The sequence below is a fragment of the Pyrus communis genome, chromosome 16, assembly GCF_963583255.1.
Source record: "Pyrus communis chromosome 16, drPyrComm1.1, whole genome shotgun sequence".
In the NCBI taxonomy this organism is placed as follows: Eukaryota; Viridiplantae; Streptophyta; class Magnoliopsida; order Rosales; family Rosaceae; genus Pyrus; species Pyrus communis.
The window spans coordinates 5,004,898-5,024,100 of NC_084818.1; the positions used below are offsets into that span (position 1 = coordinate 5,004,898).

The 19,203-nt window shown below is 38.2% G+C and overlaps 4 protein-coding genes across 6 annotated transcripts; 3 read left to right on the top strand and 1 right to left on the bottom strand.

The window, feature by feature from the left end:
• The first annotated feature begins 2,398 nt into the window (after window positions 1-2,398).
• Window positions 2,399-6,123, top strand: LOC137720455 (probable inactive receptor-like protein kinase At3g56050). The gene is made up of 9 exons (XM_068459525.1): window positions 2,399-2,726; window positions 2,818-2,956; window positions 3,504-3,575; window positions 3,675-3,818; window positions 3,907-4,047; window positions 4,173-4,657; window positions 4,773-4,966; window positions 5,057-5,189; window positions 5,270-6,123. The coding sequence occupies exons 1-9, from the start codon at window positions 2,612-2,614 to the stop codon at window positions 5,866-5,868; spliced, it is 2,022 nt and encodes a 673-aa protein (XP_068315626.1). The 5' UTR covers window positions 2,399-2,611; the 3' UTR covers window positions 5,869-6,123.
• Window positions 6,124-6,973: 850 nt separating this feature from the next.
• On the top strand, window positions 6,974-7,501 carry LOC137721216 (non-classical arabinogalactan protein 30-like). Its single transcript, XM_068460316.1, has one exon. It carries the CDS (start codon window positions 6,974-6,976, stop codon window positions 7,499-7,501), a length of 528 nt encoding a protein of 175 aa, XP_068316417.1.
• Window positions 7,502-7,843: 342 nt separating this feature from the next.
• LOC137719595 (uncharacterized) lies at window positions 7,844-10,136 on the bottom strand. The gene is made up of 5 exons (XM_068458632.1): window positions 10,054-10,136; window positions 9,822-9,966; window positions 9,502-9,659; window positions 9,150-9,234; window positions 7,844-8,940 (listed from the first exon to the last, which is right to left on the bottom strand). Exons 1-5 carry the CDS (start codon window positions 10,134-10,136, stop codon window positions 7,999-8,001), a joined length of 1,413 nt encoding a protein of 470 aa, XP_068314733.1. The 3' UTR covers window positions 7,844-7,998.
• Window positions 10,137-10,939: 803 nt separating this feature from the next.
• Window positions 10,940-14,796, top strand: LOC137720742 (uncharacterized). Of its 3 annotated transcripts, none has more exons than XR_011066580.1 (5): window positions 10,940-11,592; window positions 12,016-12,501; window positions 13,269-13,781; window positions 14,265-14,437; window positions 14,542-14,796. XR_011066580.1 is itself a non-coding variant. In XM_068459858.1 (4 exons), exons 1-4 carry the CDS (start codon window positions 11,056-11,058, stop codon window positions 14,346-14,348), a joined length of 1,620 nt encoding a protein of 539 aa, XP_068315959.1. In that variant the 5' UTR covers window positions 10,940-11,055; the 3' UTR covers window positions 14,349-14,551. The 3 variants fall into 3 exon arrangements, 1 of the variants encoding a protein (XP_068315959.1); XR_011066579.1 differs by having other exon boundaries at window positions 14,265-14,428; XM_068459858.1 differs by having other exon boundaries at window positions 14,265-14,551.
• Window positions 14,797-19,203: the final 4,407 nt, after the last annotated feature.

The following is a 19,203-nucleotide window of genomic DNA, read 5'->3' on the forward strand; positions in this document are numbered from 1 at the left end:
AATTTTTTTATTAATTTTTAATTTCGGCAAGTGTGAAGAGGATTTTTTACCTTAATTAAAAAGAATTATTATTTTGTAAATTTCCTGGCAGGTGTTGTGTCGACTCAATGACTTATCCAAATAAGTGTGTTTTACCAAGTCAATAATATGGCACTAAGACAATGTCTCCGTCACAAAAAATAAACTTTATAGTTGTGGGGTATATCGACACATGGCATTAACGTATTACTAATTTGCATATTATCATATGGTCTCACTTGAATACAATGAATAACTTATTATGTTTGGTTATAATTTATGGAATTCACTTAGAACATCTTTAAAGGAGATGTTAAATTTTAAACATAAAATTTAAATTTTGACAGCTTATGTAGCACTTTGACATCTTTTAAAATTTTGTTCTTCAATTGATATGTCAAATTAAATTATTATTTTTTAAATAAATTATTAAACTAATTAAAATTTAATCAGTAATCTGTTTACCTTCCTTGATTGAAAAGAAAAAAAAAATTGGATAATTGCATCAGTCAACTCAACATTAATTATAATAAATGATTAAACTAATTAAAGATTAATAAAATATATTTAATAATTAATAAAAAAACATTTAAAGCTGCTGTCAAATTTGACAACAACTTCTTTCGCTGCCAATCCATGTCATCGCCACATTGGATTTGGCACTTCGGTTGGAAAATATTAGTGTAATCTGTTTTTTTACTATTATAGTTGATGTGTACATTTTAGCATCTCCTGTAACTTAAAAGTTGTTATTTTACTTCATGAAACTCAAAATTCGCTCAACTTTGCCTCGAAAAATTCGATTTTGATTCCATTTAGCCCCTTGAAACTCAAAAGTCGCCATTTTACTCCATAAAACTCAAAAGTTTGTTCAATACTACCTTAATTCCTTTAATTTCGTTATGTGGTTTTGATTTGGATGCATTAGACTAATCAATTTCATTTTTATTTTTATTTTTCCATCTCTGCAAGTCAAGCACAATTGAAAAAAAACTCAATTCTTAATTTCTTATTTTAAACTTAATATTTTCTGATTGAATGGTAACGTATAGTGGAGATTTATAAATCAAATTCATTGGCATATTTGGCGTAGTCTTAAACGGTGGTGGGTCTCACATATGTTCTAGAGGGTGAATTTTGAGTTTTAGGGGACAAGGTGCAACAAATTTTGAATTCCAGAGAGTGAAGTGGTGATTTTTGAGTTACATGATGCAAAATGAAATCAAAATCGATTTCTAAGGAGTGTAGCTAAAAATAAGCCTTATCTTTAAGATATGATGAACTATTGAAGGAAGAAATGAAAATTTGTATACATAAAGTGAAAAATGCATTACTTATCAAGAAAATTTATCATTTCAATCCTGCCAAAATAATGAAATTAGAAGGAATATGTTTACTTTACATCATGTCCTTTTCCAATCCACTCGAAATAAAAAATCATTCATTCAATTTTGAATATTTCACATATTACTGAAACACATATAGTATCAATGTTTATATAAAATGACATATCAGTAGTCGATAACACGTCGATATTAACTAACCACAGGACATAATGACAGAGTCACAATGTCACTATTACACTGGAAAGAAAATTGTCTCTGTTAATTTCATTTAATATATTTAATTATTGGTGAAGTGTTTTTTGTACATTTGTCCATGTTCATATGCCAAAAGTCTACGCCGGCTGTTTGACTAAAATCCAATAGCGCGCGTCGCTCTACGCCCAAGTCTCAACCTTTCCATTTCCAAGCCCTCAGTCCTCCCTCACACTGCTGCCAACCCTTTGGACCCATTCGCACGCTTAATTGCAAATTTAATTGTTTACCAAAAAAAAATAAATTTGCTAATTTAATTTTTCATCAAAAAATTGTAGCAATGATCTTTTAATTTCAATTCAATTAAAGTAATAATCCTTTCACTAAAAATTTATTGATTTATCAAAATGTGTAGCTATGGTTATTTTCTTAAACTCCGTTAGAATTTTTGTCAAAATAAATCACGTTTCACACGTATAAGGCTGAGTCGAGAGGCAAATATGAAAAATCGAATGAAAAAAAATGTAGCAATGGTTCCTCAATTTTAACTCAATAAGAGCAATAGTCTCTCAACTTTAAAGGTCCTTGCAACATAATTCATTTTCACGGAATTCTAATGAACTTTATGAAAATAACCATGGCGTCACGTTTTGATGAGTAAATAGACAAATGGTCATAAATTTTTAGTTGTGAGATCATTACATTAATTAGATTAAAGTTAAACGAGTATTACTACAATTTTCTCTTTCCAAAAAGATTATTACTTTCATCTCTACCTCCAAGATTATATTAATTGGGTTATTAATTTTGATTATACTAATCAAACACATAGATTAGTATTTGCAGTGTACGCGTTTTTCTTTTTCATACACTTTCCGTGGGTCTAAATTAGTTTTCAAGTTCTTAGAACACGTTTTTTGGTCTTTACTCATCTGCCTTTTCAACTCAATTCAAACTTCCCAGCTGGGTTTTCTCTGGGTTAACTCGGATTTTGCTTTCAAGGCTCTGCTGGGTTTGCTCTGTTTTTTGCTGGGTTTTCGTTGATAGTGACAAAGATGATCAAGAAGTGGAAGTTCAGCATGTTGAAGGACCGGTTGGGGTTGCTGGGTGTGGTGGTGGTCTGCTTGCTGATTCAGAATCTGGGTTTTTGTTGGGGTTTGAATGATGAAGGTATGGGATTGATTTGAGCTGCTGGTTACTGTTTGTGTCCCGAGAAAGTGAAGGAAAATTGAAACGAAAGATGGTTGTTTTTCTTGTGCAGGTTTGGCGCTTTTGAGGTTTAGAGAGAGAGTAGAGAGCGACCCTTTTGGTGCTTTGGCGAACTGGAACGATGAGGATGGAGAGGTTGATCCCTGCTCGTGGTTCGGGGTCGAATGCTCGGATGGAAAAGTTGTGGTTTTGTGAGTACTTTTTTCTCTTTTCTTTCTTTCTTTCTTTTCTTTCTATACAATCTACTAATTCAAGTTATTGAGGAGCTTAATTACTTAAGAAGATATTAATTTGAAGACTGGAATGCTCAAAAGTCTTTACTTTTGCCTCTTGATTCAAGGACATAACCGAAGTTCGAAAAGGAATAGTGTCGTTTCTTCTTGTATAATTTACACTTTGTGTGTGTTTGGGGGGGGGGGGGGGGGGTGCTCTTAACCAGTTGAACAACGTTCTCGATTTTGATTTACCGATGAATTTTGTTAGTAATTGAAATTTTTAGTGCCAAGTAATCAATATTATCTTATGAGGTTTTAGAACAGCATGTCTATAGGTGTCGAAGGGGCCTAATATGATCGTTGGGCGATATCGTGAATTCTATGAAAGAAAGTCAAAACCGGGAACTCAAAGACTTGAGGACTTCATTTTTTTTCAAGCTATGATTCATTGTACTTAATAGGTGATTTCAATTTGCTGATTTTGCCCAACTGATTCTAAAGTTAGATGTAATATGATATGCAGGAACTTGAAAGATCTTTGTCTTGGAGGAACGTTATCACCTGAGCTCGGGAAACTTGTCCACATAAAGTCTATGTAAGCGTTTTTGTATCGTTGCTTTGATCTGTAATGATTAATAGTAAATTTCTTTGAGCTCTCTCTGGTGAATCCTGCTAAAGTGAAATTTTTCTTCAGTATTTTGCGCAACAACTCCTTCACGGGGATCATTCCTGGAGAGATCGGCGGGTTGAAGGAATTGGAAGTGTTAGATTTAGGATACAATAACTTCAGTGGACCGCTTCCAGCTGACCTTGGCAGTAATTTTTCATTGGCAATCCTGTAGGGTGATCTGTCAAACAATTGAATTCTTTTCTTAATCATTTTTTCGACGTATGTATAGTAACTCAGTTTTCTGCTCACATTGCAGCCTACTTGACAACAACCGGCTTCTTGGCACCTTATCTCCTGAAATTTACAATCTGGGGTTGCTTTCCGAATTTCAAGTTGATGAGAATCAGCTTTCTGGTGCGGGCAGAGAAGCATCTTGCAACGAAAGATCTAATTCATGGTATGTGATTACAATTGAGGCGTTGCAGGACTAATGATCTAGGAAAATGAGTCTTATTACCTTCTGTCGTGCGTATTCTAGTGTCAATTATATGCCTCTTACTTTAGTCTTGTTTTCTTTGCTAGGAACCTCGCTCATACTGAACACTTTGTTCATGGGAGAATGCTGCGAGCGGCAAAACTCTCTTCTCCAACGGATGGATCATCACCACAAGTTTCTGAAAATTTTTCTAGCTTGCAACCACGGGAATCCAACACACCACCACCATCGCTAAAAGTTGCAGAACCTTCTGGTTATGCTCCAGCACCTTCCCCAGATACTGATGTTCCACTTGCACCATCAAACAACTTAAGTCCAACTTCTGCCCCTGCCCCATCTGCTTCTCCACCTTCACTTTCTGCTCCGGTGCCTGCCTTCCCAGGAAATTCCAGAAGTGAAACTTTCATAACGAAGCATAAAGCCGCAATATTAATTGGAGGCATAGGTGGTGGTGCTTGTTTTGTTATAATTTCATTCATCTTTTTGTATCTCTACAAGACCAACAAGGTAGCTACTGTCAAGCCTTGGGCCACAGGGTTAAGCGGACAGCTACAGAAAGCCTTCGTAACCGGTAAGGCTTATTTGACAACAGAAAAAGATGATCTCTGCCATCAGTTAGACACATTGTGCGTGTTGCAAGTTTTGTGTCTCTCTTGATTAATCATGATAGGGAATTTTGATTGCAGGTGTACCAAATCTTAAGAGATCAGAGCTTGAAGTAGCTTGTGAAGATTTCAGTAATGTAATAGGTTCTTCACCGATTGGTACAGTGTACAAAGGAACATTGTCTAGTGGTGTCGAAATCGCCGTGGCTTCCCTTGTAGAGCCGTCTGCCAATTACTGTTGGACCACCAATTTAGAGTTGCAGTTTAGGAAGAAGGTATGAAACAAACAAAAGCTGTAAATTTATATGCTTGCTTAATCTGTTCTGGCAGAGTGGGCCTAATTATTCCAATGGTTATGGTTTCAGATTGAAAAATTATCAAAACTGAGCCACAAGAACTTTGTCAGCCTTATCGGGTACTGCGAGGAAGAGGAACCTTTCACTAGAATGATGGTTTTTGAATATGCTCCGAATGGGACACTTTTTGAGCATTTACACAGTGAGTTTACATCTACAGTCTCTCAAATGTGTGTTTGTGCTAATTATACATGAGAAATCTAATGCTAGTGAAAACTGCAGTAAAAGAAGCTGAGCACTTGGACTGGAGAATGCGACTGAGAATCGCAATGGGCATGGCCTACTGCCTCGAGTATATGCACCAGCTGAACCCGCCTATAGCTCACAACAACTTGAATTCAGGATCCATCCAGCTAACTGAGGATTATGCACCAAAAGTCTCAGAATTTAGCTTCTCGAACGAGACAGCTGAAGCTGAAAAAGAATTATACAGCATAGAACTTCTTTCCATACCATTAGCAAACAGAGAAAGCAATGTCTACAGCTTTGGTGTCATATTGTTCGAAATGGTAACTGGCAGACTCCCTTATGCAGTGGATAATGTCTCACTTGAAGACTGGGGTGCGGATTACTTGAGAGGTGATCAGCCCCTCAGAGAAATGGTTGATCCGACACTAGAGTCTTTCCACGAAGAGCAACTGGAGCAAATCGGGGAAGTTATAAGATCTTGTGTCCGCCCTGACCCAAAACAAAGACCTCCAATGAGAGAAGTCACTGCAAGACTAAGAGAAATTACCGGAGTTACACCTGATGGGGCATCACCGAAACTCTCACCTCTTTGGTGGGCGGAGCTTGAAGTTATGTCTCATGATGGAAGCTAGAAGATGAATGCCAAGATTTGTCTCTACGAACCATGTGTAAGTCTCATCTTCCGTGGGTGGCAAGGCACAAAAAAAAGTTTACCTTAAGTTAATACTGCTTGTATTTACAGCAGGAGGATAGAATTCTACTTGTATATAACCTGAGATAGGGTGGAAAACATAATCCTTTTGTTCAGCGGTAAAACTGTAAAAGTAAAACACAACAGTAAATCAACCTGTCAATCGGTTTGTTCGTTCATGTGGGATGAACTTCAATGAGAGGGGAGCAACTTTCTTGGGCGAAAACATGAATTTTGGAAACATATTATCCCTCAATTGGTTGAGTGGATTGGATTGAAGGTCTCAAACAAGAGGCATGCAAGGTTTTTAATTTTCTGACGTGAAATTCATTCTTTCAACATTCAAAGACTTGCAAGTGTTTGAAAAAAGAAAGACTTGAGATTTTAGGAATCTTAAAAGAAATTAGATCAAAGACGTCTCCTTTGAAAAAGGGACCAGTTGGTGGTTTCGTTATAGTAGCTCATCCTTTCAGGGGTTAGAAAGACTCACAGAAGCATTTCAGCCTTTCTAGCCACCATTGTGCGGTTCGCTAATGCGAGGAATCAAACCACCAAAAGGTGTCGTATTCGACGATCATAAATTAGAAATCAAATTAGCCAAAATTGTTTTGACGTTTCAACTAGGATGGTTTGGTTTAAATTAGCCTGAATGATCATAAATCAGAAATCAAATTAGTCGATATAATATGCAAACATAACTAGTATTAAAATTTTAATATAAAAATGTAACTCACCGATGTGAGTTAGGGCGGTTAATTACGGAAATGTGTCCACCCTCTTGCATCGCATCCAAGTTCAATATCAATATATATAAGAAAGCATAGAGATACTGGGAAGATTTTGATTAGGCATATGCCAGTGCCCTTCGCGTAGTGGTAGTGGACATGCAACTTAGTAGCTCCCACGTCTGACAACATTAGACTGTCGCCAAATAATCCACTAACCTTATAAATACCACCCCATCCAATCACTTTTCCCTCAACCCAGCTTTACTGCTAAGCACTTTCAAAATAAGCTCCTGCAATCCTTTCCCTAACCCCCAAGAAATGGCAAGCAGGAGTCTTCTAATCCTCATCTCCTCCCTCCTCATATCCCTCTCCCTCCCATCCGCAACCGCCAACGACTACTCCCCGAAAACCCCCGAGCAACCGGACCATGTGGTGGTGGAAGGCGTGGTGTATTGCCAGAGCTGTGACCACTACGGAACATGGTCCTTGACCGAGGCTGAGCCCATTCCGTCGGCGAAAATCAGCATCATCTGCAAAGATCACAAGGGCCAGGTCAGCTTCTACAAGTCTTTCGTGACGGACGTCAAGGGCTACTTCTATGCACAGCTTGATGGCTTCAAAATTGGACAACATCTTTTGGACCATCCTCTCCATGGATGCAAAGTGAAGCTTGTTTCTTCTCCTCTGGAAAAGTGCAGTGAGCTCAGCAATGTGAATTACGGGCTCTATGGCGCCCCGCTTCGTTACGAGGACAAGAGGTTGTGGGGGAGGAACTATGAGGCTGTTGTTTATGCTGCAGGGCCCCTGGCTTTCCGTCCTTCTAACTGCCCTACTACTCACTCTTGATTCAGAACACCGGGTTTTCGCTGATTAATTTTCCTCCTTAAGTTAACCCTTGTTACTTCTTTTTTTCTATTGTTTGATTTTTGTGTTCTAAATGTTAGTGTCTCGGAAGTTGTACTGCTTCTTGAATAAACTGGTTTTGTACTGCAGAGTGATGAAATGACATGTTTCATTTACTTGTTTGATCCCTTCTTTCGAAGAGATACTAACCAATTTCTCCTGCACCTTGGATGCGGGATAATTAAAAAACATGACAGTGCGTGATTGCCTTAGGATTCTGTCATCCCAGGTTCCCCAGGTGCTCGAAAGTTCTTGTTCTTTGGATTATGTAGAAAATAGGGGACAAAGTTTATGAGATTGTAGGCACAATTCAGCTCAAACTAAAATTGGAAACTTTTAAGTACAAGGGATGAACGGGGAAAGAACACAACTCATTACATTCCACAACAAATCCGAAAAAACTCCAGCGCGCACACACATACCTCTCCATTAAATTGTTCCTAAAAGTCCAGGGGCATTCCAAACATCTTATTGATCTCATCCATGGCCTCCTTTGTTGTTACAGTGGCCTCGAACAAATCCAAACCTCTTGATCTTCCGGACAAATCTGGCATTTTCTTCTCTTGCTTCTGGTCCAAGTTATCATCAGGAAGTATAGAAAACCCACCAAAATCTTCTTTCCTATCAATTCCTCTGTCCTGCTTCTTCACTCTCCTCTTTCTTACAAAATCCATAGGCTTCCCGAACATGTTATTGATATCATCCATGGCCTCCTTTAAGTTTATTGTTGGGTCGACTAAACCATGGTGGCAAGCATTTTCGACCTCCTCTGGCTCATCCGAAATGGTGGCCCCAACAAACCTACAAACCATTGTATCCTCCCTGAACCTCGGTCGAGATGAGCCTCCAACATCCAAATCACTGGAACTTTCACCTGGAAGATCCTTCGGATTTGGAAACACAAACACATTTCTATGTGAAGCTGGTGAGGTGGAATCATCAGCCGCATTTTGGACGTCACTCTGATCAGGGCTATCGTTAGCATCATCAATGAAAATGTTTAAAGGTTCTTGGTGAGACTGGTGGGTACCGGTTCTACTCAATCCTTCCTTATTATTTTCTGATTTCCCTCCATTATCCAAGTCGTCATCAACAAATACCTGGAATCCACTGTCCACATTATTGTTCTTCGGCTGGGATTGGCGAGATCTTCTGCTAATGGGAGCCGTCTCTATAGGCTCTCGAAACATGTCGTTGATGGCGCTCATGGCCTCTTTCATGTTTACAGTAGGATCCACCAATCCATGATGACACGCATCTTCCGCTTCAGACTTTCCAACAATGGCAGTGTCTACAAACTTCACCACAACTGTATCATCGCCGGCAAACATCTTCGGTTCCTCTGACCCTCTTCCAGAAATCACTTGACGCTTACTTCTAGACTGATCATGTTGGGATTCTATAGGCCTGGCCCCGATTTTGCAGGCATTTTCTTTGTTTCTTTCTCCATTTGGAGGGATAGTCCGATCCGACAGAGGCCTTTTCACGGATCTCTTTTCCTGGCAATGCATAACAATTTTCTACGGTTAAAAGGAGTGCTAACAACACAAACTACAATCCCTCTACACCCAAAATAAGATTAATAAACTACCTGGTTTCTGTGTCTCCTATGTCTCTCCATGCGTTGAAGGAACTGCTCGTACGACTTCTCTAACGCTCCAATGGGCTCTGCAAGGCTGTTCGGCCGTTAATAAGATGTAATGTAGCAGCGGTTCAAGTCAGAAATGTACATACACAGAAACATTCATATTACAGTCATTATTGCTCGAATTCGAGACGTATACTACAAATTTGGATTCCAAATTGGCATCTAAGCTACAAATTAGCTAAACAACATATCCAACGCTACGAAACAGAAACGAATCAGGTATAATTTTACTTCCTCCAGAAATTGAGAGCATCACGATAGATTCAATGAGAAAAGGAAAATGCTGAGGACTTACTTTTGCACTCCTAAGTGGTACATCTTCTCAGCCTCCTCAAATTTCTTGTTCTTTTCATAGTAGAGAGCATATGCCTGGTAGAACAAGGAGTGCTTTGTCCCGATTTGATTCGCCTCCATTGTTCTCAACAGAGCTCTTGGATCATCGACAAAATCCATCTACTCCACAAAACAAATATCAAGAATTGGAAAAACTGAATCTAATCCATTTCATATATTTCCCTCAATTTTCTCAGCAACCAAACGGTAGCTATGAATCAATCAAAATTCAAAATACCCAGAAGAAACTCGCAATCACAAAGAAAGGGGTAGAAAAGTTACCAACTTTAACCAAACTCTAATGCAGCGCAGGTCGTTTCGGTATCGCCGATCGGACTCGAATGTCTGCGCGCATTTCTGCAAGAAGCGAGGGAGCTTCTCCTTCAGAGTGCGAGGTGGGAGTGAGTCGTTCATTTTTCGAATCCCTCTGCGACCACATTGTGAAATCAAATGGGTTAAACAATAAAACGGTAACTGATAGAGAGAGGAAGAAATGGAGGTGGCGAGAGGGTACCTTAGCCATGGAAGAAGAGGGTCTTTGCCGGAGTAGGTTTTGATGTCGGAGATTAAGGAGGTGAGAAGATCGTTGTTGGACATGGTGGTAATGGTGGTGGAGGTGGAGGAGGGGGAGGGAGGTTTTATTTGAATTTTCGAAATGCGGAGGGAGCCCTTACCGCGCAACTCCTATTTAAATGGAGTTGAACTTTTTTTTTCTGGGGTAAAGTATAGAGTTGATCATGTGACAGATATTTTAGAGCATGACGGTGACACTATTCATATCTTGTAATATGAGTGGACGGTAAAGTTAATATTTCATCGCCATATGACATAGTATTAATAAGTAGAAAAAGTATTACTTATGATCATGACAAATAATATAAGATAATGAAATTCGATTCAGATAATATGCAAATTTCTCGCGCGTTTTAAGCGTTGAATATAGTGTATTATGAGTTTGACTTGCTTTTATAACATGCCAAATATTTGATTTGGTAAATTGAGAAAAAAACGACCTCATGACAATTATAATTTTATAGAAAACACATCAAGTCCTTAAGTTTCTCATTCGTAAGTGATTAAAAATATAATTAGACGGTATGTCTGTCTAAATGGTTATCATTAGAAGTATTATTATAGATGGAAAATGAAATATACATATAAATTTAAAGAGCTTTAACGGAGTTTTTTTTAGTACTGTTTATTTTAACGAAAAATCACATTTTTATACTAAAAAGTCAATCATTATCATTAAAATTTAAAAATTTCAAACTATTTTCATTAATTTTCCTTTAAATTTATCCTTAGAAAAATAAAATAAAACGTCCAAAAAAAAAAAAAAAAAAAAAAAAGACCGACCCGCGAAAGCCCAACAGAAAGAGAGCAGCCTAACACAATCACAAATTCACACCCACTGCAGCAAGTCACTGCTGAGTGGCCTTCAAAATTCATCACCGCCGCCGCTCGTTGTACCTCTTTTCCCAAACCGCCGCCCTCCACCTTCCATAATCTCTCTCCCATGGAAAAATCCGACGCCGAAACTCAAAACGCTAACGACGACCGCGACGAGCAAACTCCCTCCAATGTCAACGGCACTGTCGACGACGAGCCCGAACCCGACGAAATCGATGACGAAATGGACGAAGAAGAAGACGAAGACGAGGAGGAGGAGCCACCTCTGCCACGAAATCCCCTCTCCCAGGAGGCGCGGTTGCGCGCGGAGAAGTCCAAGGTAGAGAACCTGGTCCGTCGGATGTCGACCGAGCGAGTCGATCTGAGGGTCCACGACGTTCTGATCAAGGGCAATACGAAGACGAAGGAGCATTTGATCGAGGCCGAGCTGGCGGAGATTAAGAAGGCCACCACCATGCAAGAGCTGCTCGAGGCCGCGGCAATTGCAAATGCGAAGCTTCAGAAGCTTGAAATATTCGACGCGGTTCGGATCACGCTCGATTCTGGCCCGCCGGAGCTGCCTGGAACTACGAATGTTATTGTGGAGGTTGTCGAAACTAAGAGTCCAATTTCTGGCGAAATCGGTGCTTACACGAAGCCGGCGGTACATTCTCTGTTACTATAAGTTTCGTGTATTTGTATATATTGGTTTGGTTTGCTGAATTGGTGAGATTAGGGTTTAGTACGTAGAATAACTACAGACTGTTTGGTTTCTGAGAAATTGGAGAAAATGGAAATCTGGATTATATCAATTACTTGCACATATGGGCGTGAAATAGATGGCATGTGTTGTAAATTTTAAATCCCACATCGATACCAATATACTGGTAAAACCTATCCATATCTCCTGCTGCCAGTTTGTTTCGGTCCGAAGGATCATGATATTATGAAACTAGGAGGCGTGGTTAAGTGATGAATGCAAATGTGGGAGCTAAAATGCCTAATATGTTGTGTTCTCTTGTTTCTTAATTGTGAACAGATGCATAAGCATGGTATCCGTCATGTCTTACGTGTAATGTTTTTGTAGGCTAGGTCATGGACTGCTGAAGGAACACTTAAGTTCAAAAATCTGCTTGGATATGGGGATTTGTGGGATGGTTCTTTGGCGTATGGGCCCAACCAAACGTCGGAGTTAAGTGCTGGCCTGTTTATGCCCAGGTTCAAAGGGTTTGTAACTCCAGTGACGGCACGAGCATTCCTGCTTTCCCAAGATTGGATGGAGTTCTCTTCTTATAAAGAGCGCATGATGGGGCTTTCTCTGGGACTGATTTCATCAAAACACCATGATTTGGCATACAACCTGGGTTGGCGAACGCTAGCAGACCCATCACAATTGGCCTCGAGGTCAATAAGAAGGCAGCTCGGCCATGGATTACTTTCTTCAATCAAATACACATTTAAGATTGATAGGAGAAATTCACCTTTGAGGCCAACTCGAGGTTACTCATTTGTTTCTACAAGTCATATTGGTGGCATTGCACCTGATCATCGAAGCACAAGGTTTTTGCGTCAGGTTTAGTACACATTCTCTTCTTTATTTTGGTTCTCTTCTTTATTTTAGTTTCTTTTTAAGCCGAACTGATGAAAGGAAAAGGGAAAAAAAAAATTTATGTATATATGTCTTTCATGTTAAATGCTTTTGATTGTCATTCGTATACCCACCTGCTTAAGAGATCTATAAATGTTTTAATCATACTTTCATGTTTAGATTACTAATGATAGAACGTTTCCCAGGATTGTCATTGCATAATGAGATGTTTCTAATATTTCTGATCTGGAACGGTTCTTCTATTTCATATTCTTGAATAATAAACATGACTGCTTTTTTCTAGTAGGCCATCTTGGATACAACCTGTTCATTTTCTTGCATATTACTGACCCTCTTAACTACGCGTAATTAGAAGAGGAACATGAAAGAAAAACAACAAGACCATTCTTTTCTCTACCCTGTTTTATCTTTTTATTTGGAAATTAACAAAACCAATATGATTGTTTGCTAATTAGTGATTTTCAAAATCTGAAAGTCTGTTATGAAGCTTTCTTTGTCCTGTAGTAAATTGTGTGCATTGTTATCTTGTTGCCTGATTCAAGGTAGTGAAAAGTGGCAACTTCTTATTGGATATGTGGCCTTTTGCTTAAATCAGTTGATCTATGTTTATGGCTAAATATGGGTTTTGTTAAGAACCAAATTAAGGATCGATTTTTACCCCCTTTCCACTTATTCTCTAGACCTTTTAGCTATTAAACTTACTAACTTTCTTCTCTTACTGTATGCTGCAGGAGTTTGATATTCGTTATGCAGTTCCATTAGGATTTTATCATGCTGCACTTAATTTTGGGATCTCCGCTGGAGTTATTTTTCCATGGGGGTGTGGATTCTTGAACAAGCCCTCATCCCTTCCAGAGCGGTTCTTCCTGGGTGGTGATTTCTCTCCAGTTTGCTCTGTGGGGGGCCCTACGACAGTGTGGGGATTCAAGACAAGGGGACTAGGCCCCACTGAACCAAGAAGGCATGTTGGAGATAATTCTAATGAGGAGAATTCTGAATTTCCTGGAAGAGATTCTATTGGAGGAGATCTTGCTGTTTCTGCATTTGCAGACATTTCATTCGATCTTCCACTTCACTGGTTAAAAGAACATGGAGTGCACGGTCATATTTTCGCAGGTGCGGGGAATCTGGCAAAATTGACGGAGAATGAGTTCCAAAACTTTTCTGCCCCGAAGTTCCTTCAGTCATTTCGAAGTTCTGTGGGAGCAGGGATTGTTGCCCCTACCAAATTCTTCCGCCTAGAGGTTAGCTATTTTAATCTGATTTTGAAGTAAAAATTTAAGAAACGAAATTCATGGTACATATAATTCTTGCATCCGTGATATGTATTATATGAAGATAGATTGCATGCAGTAATGGGCATAAGGATCCTCTTTCTTCAAAAGGGTTTTTTTTTATGGTCTTGTCTGCTTATATACTGGGTTGCTGCTGGTCTGGGAAAACAATCTAATTTTATGACATGGTAATTTCGATTCAAGAAGGCTTCTGAAATCTTTGGAATATGGTTATGTTTAAATGGATTTTGTAAATAATCTGTTCTTGTACAAGTCTCATCAGTTAAACTCCTCTGTAGGGTATACATGTGATGCATGCCTGTTTTCTTTTGTGTGTATGTGTTGTTTTGCCCGAGTTCGTATATGTGTTTGGTTCATACTTTCTATTTGGTTGCCTGGTTAGCAAGATCCCTATGATCTCAGGGTTTAACAAGCTCGTTCTTTTGTTGTCAGTGCAACTACTACTATATACTGAAGCAATTTGAGCATGACCGTGGGAAGACTGGCTTTCGCTTCAGCATCTCAGCTCCGTCATAGAATCTGGGAATTTGTTTTTTACCTGTGATACTTGATGTTCGGCTAAACTTGAGGGCGACATAAAGAGCAAGTCGTTTGAGGTACCTGAGGTTTTTTTTTTTTTCCTCCTTTCGGATTGACAGCCCTGCTCATTTTCTTAGAATCTTAGTTCAGACATCGTTACAAGTTTTTCGTTTTGTACTTTCATCTTTAGACTAAGATTTGAGGAAGCACGGTGCTTGAAGATGCACATACGGAGAAAAATAACATGAGATTTCCGGTGCTGGAACGTATACACATGGTGATTAAAACTGTTGAGAAAATCCTGGAAATGTCATATTATTCCGATGAATATTTTCATACCATCTGTTGCCCGTCACGTTTGACGGAAACAATTTAGGAACAAAATTATGTTTCATTGCAACGAAACCCCTTGCCCGGAGATTGAGGAACTCTCATTTTTTATCTTTTATAACGGAATCAAACTCAGACAATACCTCTCCTTAATTTAGAGAGCAACTTACATGAAACCGACTTAATGTTACATGACGTTTCAATTTAATAATGTGAGTTTTTTTATTAACATCCCATAATTTTATGATTACACCCCAACCTCAAAATTATTCTTTAAAATGCCAATATTAGCCCTTTCATTGTTTAAGACCACCTTTTTATAATAGTTATGAAATTAAAACCTTCTAACATCCTATCTCATCAACCACTCACCCTTCTGCCACCTTCCTTGTCGGTGTCGGCCAATGATAGCCACCCCCTTTCCCGCCGTTCTCTCTCTCTCTCTCTCTCTCTAGAATTCTCACTTCCGGTAATATTTTGTAGGACATGAAATACCATAAAATTGAATTTTATAATGTTGATATCAACCTAATCAGGGATACCAACTTGATGGTCGTGAAAAATTTGAACGCTACTTGTAGAGAAGCAATCCTTCTGTGTCAACCAGGAATTGACTTTCTATGAGACGATTGGCTAGTTTAATTGTAAGTCGGCATATGTTTTGCATACTTGAGATCATTTTGTTAATGGAGGTGCCATGGTGGGGGGCTGTCGAGAAGGAGGTTTTAGGATGACGAAGGTGGTGCTGGTTTTGTTTGTTTGTTTTTATCTAATTTAAATTAGGGTAGAAAAGGAAATTCAGACCAAATAAAAGAAAATTGGGTGTATTCATAACATTGTGGGATGCCAATAAAAAAAGCCTAATAATTTTTTGTCATATAAAGAAAAACTTACACATGACAATGCATTATTGGATAAGAGACATTACGCAGTGGTAAATTCGTTACTAGTAAGTCCTCCCTTAATCTGCATGGCCGTAATTTGACAAGCAGACCCAAGAATCTTCCCTCTTACAGAGAAGCAAACAAATAACAACACTAAACGAAAAAAGTTCCGAGGTCGATTAGAAAAATGGAGCCCGCTGCATCTGCACCACTATAGCAAGGCCACAACCACAAACGAGCTTGTTCGAAATTGCTTCTTTAGAAAGCACATATGAGTGTAGATACTTTTGCAACTCATTTTCACTTTTAAATAAGCCTGGTAAATATAGTCAGAAACGCTTTTAATTGTCAAAACATTTTCTTTTCATAAGCAGTCTAAACAAACCTTTAACCACCCAAGGATGTGAATAGAGAATGGAGATGCCGCGCAAAGAGCACTTTCACATTCCAACCCGACAGTGATTTTCCCCCAGGTCCACACCAGTGGTACAATATTTTGTTGAAATTATAGCGTTTGTATACCAGAAGCTCTGTATTTAAGGAAAGTTTAGGGTTTAGGGTACGCCCAATGTCCGAGCTGGAGAACCTGATACCGCAATTGTCGACGGAGCGAGAAAGGACCGTCGTGTTCTGACCGACACCAACAGCTCGATCGAATTCCGGCTAACTCGGTCGTTATGCAGAAGTGATTTCTCTCCAGCTTGCACTGTGCGGAGCCCTATGAAGAGAATTCATTATCCTTTGGAAGAGACTCTATTGGAGGAGATTTTGTTGTTCCGGCTTTTAAAGACGTCCTTTCATTTGATCTTCCATACCAGCTCACTGGCTCAAAGAACATGGAGTCCATAGGCATATTTATGCAGGTGCCGGAAACATGGCAAAATAGACGGAGAACAAGTACTATAACTTTTCATTACCGAAGTCCCTTCAGTCATTTGGAAGCTCCGTAGGAGCTGCTGGGGTTGTTGTCCCTACGAAATACGGCCGCCTAGAGGTTATAAGCAATAAAATCTGACTGTATAGATAATAAGCAATACATGCATGTTCTGGTTTGGGGTTTAGGCTTTGTGAAACAATTTGAGGCTCTTTGGAAGTGCTTATGAACAAGTGCCCTTACTTTTTTGATCGATATATATGGGTTTTGTTAATTACGAATGGGAATGCTCTTTGGAAGTGCTTACGAATAAGTGGATACTGCAAATGGTCTGCTCTTGCACGAGTTCACAAGTGAACACCTTAAGACTTAAGAGTGAGACATATATTATATATATACGGTGAACTGTCTATTTAATCTCTGAATTGTACGGTAAACTACCTATTTAGTCTCTGAATTATCACCTCAGTGAAAATTAGGTCCCTGGACTATTTTTTTTGGAAAAATCAGTCTCCAAACTAATAAAATATGTCAATTACATTCATAATATTAGATTCAAAGCTATTATGTCCAATATTAATTCGTCAATTTAAGTCACGTGACTTGCATGTGATCCATTGTAGAGAGTAGATAAGTAGTTTTTCATTGTTTAAGGACTTATTTTCTTCGAATAAATAGTGTATGGAGTTAACTTTGGAGAATAGATCAGTCGTAAGATTCGCAACTTATATGCAACATTATGGGCTTATAGGCAAGAAAATGTTGGCAATATCCTCTAAAATGTGTCATGTGACTTAAGTTAACGAAAAATTGGATAAAATAGTTTTGAGTATTATTTTAAGGATGAATTTAGAGACTTATTTTACTGAAAGAATAATTTTAGGGACCTAATTATCACTAATATGATAATTCAGGAACTAATTTGACAGTTTACCCGTATATCTATACACACTGCATGACAGCATGAGTGCCTGCAGTCTTCATGTTTTAGTGTGCTTTCTTATTTGGCTGTTTGTTCCTTGGTTTTTATGCGGTTGCCCTAGTTAGTTAATTAGAAAGATTCTTAGATTATGTTCTCATAATTTAACAAGCTAGTTGGATTTTTGTTGTTGTCATTGCAACAACAACGTACTATAAGACTGGCTTTTTAGCTTTTGCTTCGCAGTTCCATCGTAGAATCTCGGATTTTTCTCTTCTGATAGTTTTCTTCCGGAGTGACAGAGATGGCTCCGTCGTAGTGTGGTAGTCTCACTAGGAAAAATGGGCATGTATATATGCTACTATATGTTGGGTGCTTATAGTTGACTTTATTTGAAGACTTATTACCAAAGTCCTCTGAATATTGAATATATATCGATCGTTACATCTTTTTTCTTCCTATTTCCTATCCTATATTTTCCGTCCGATCTTAATGTTGCAATTCAGGGAGCCAAAGCATTACTAATATGCTTGTAATTCCTGAGTTTCCGGTCTATTTTTGTATTCAAACTTCACTACCGACCCTACAAGCAATATTGACGAAAGAAATGTGAAAGGCATGAATTTGGTAACTGGTTGAAAAGATATACGTTCTTGAAAATTCGAGCTATGCAAGTGGTGAATTGTCTTGGTGGATCTGAACTTCCTCTTCAACTTAAAACGTTTCGCATTTAAACTTTTTCCTTTCTCTTGATGTAACTAAGAAAATAGTGGATTATCCTAATGAATCCGAACTTCTTCTTCAACTTATAGCGCTCCACATTTAAACTTTTTCCTTTCTCTTGATGTAACTAGGAATATTATATTGTTTACGATAAAATCTTTGGAATGTTACCCCACATTTCTATCAAACGATACATAATGTGTTAGGATGGGTAACATATCGCCTTCGCGGGCCTCACAAATTGGCAGAAATGAAAGGGAGATTAAATATACTTTGAGATTACTTAAAATATTGTTAGGTTCGAAGTTATTCCTTTTGGTGCATGCATACGTTATTATAGTATTGAGTGACACCACTTGTTTTATAATATACTCAACATGCTCATAGTTAATTGATTAAAGAATATGTGGTATACAGTCATATGACCTTGGACAGATTTTTCAGTTTGTCGTGAACTTGGTCCGGTATACAGAAATGTAATTCTACATTTGGTTGAAAACTTAAAAATAACACTTTTTAACCAATTGCATTATGATATTTGGTTTACTGGGTTGTATTATGGGCACATTAAAAAGTTTCTCCTGACCTTGGTGAGTATTGACACACACACACACACACACACACACACACACACACAAGCTCAGTAAATGTACGTATACGTATATCAATATTTGATATTTGGGGATGGTATTGTGGCATATATAATTAAGAGTAATAATAAATAATGTGTTTTCCGACCAATAGAAATACTAAATGAGGTGCTTAAAATATGATTAATTAGTTTAGTGCCCCTAACATGGACAATGTTCGTGATAAACTCTTAATAATCAACTATTACCTATATAAAATAATAATGCTATTTAAACACACTAACTACCTGCTAAAATGCTCTCTTATTAGATAGATTGTGGTATGTGAGACTTATCAATATTAGAAAGTGTCAACAATTAAGTTAAGTTTCTGTCTAAATAACATTACATAGTCAATTACTTTGAATTGTCTAATTTTTGTTTTTTTTTTTTTCAGAAAACTTTGATGGTATGAGGGAATTTTATTGATATAAAAAAAAGGGTACACCTATTCAGGATGAGATATAAACCTAACCCCTCATAATACAAGAAA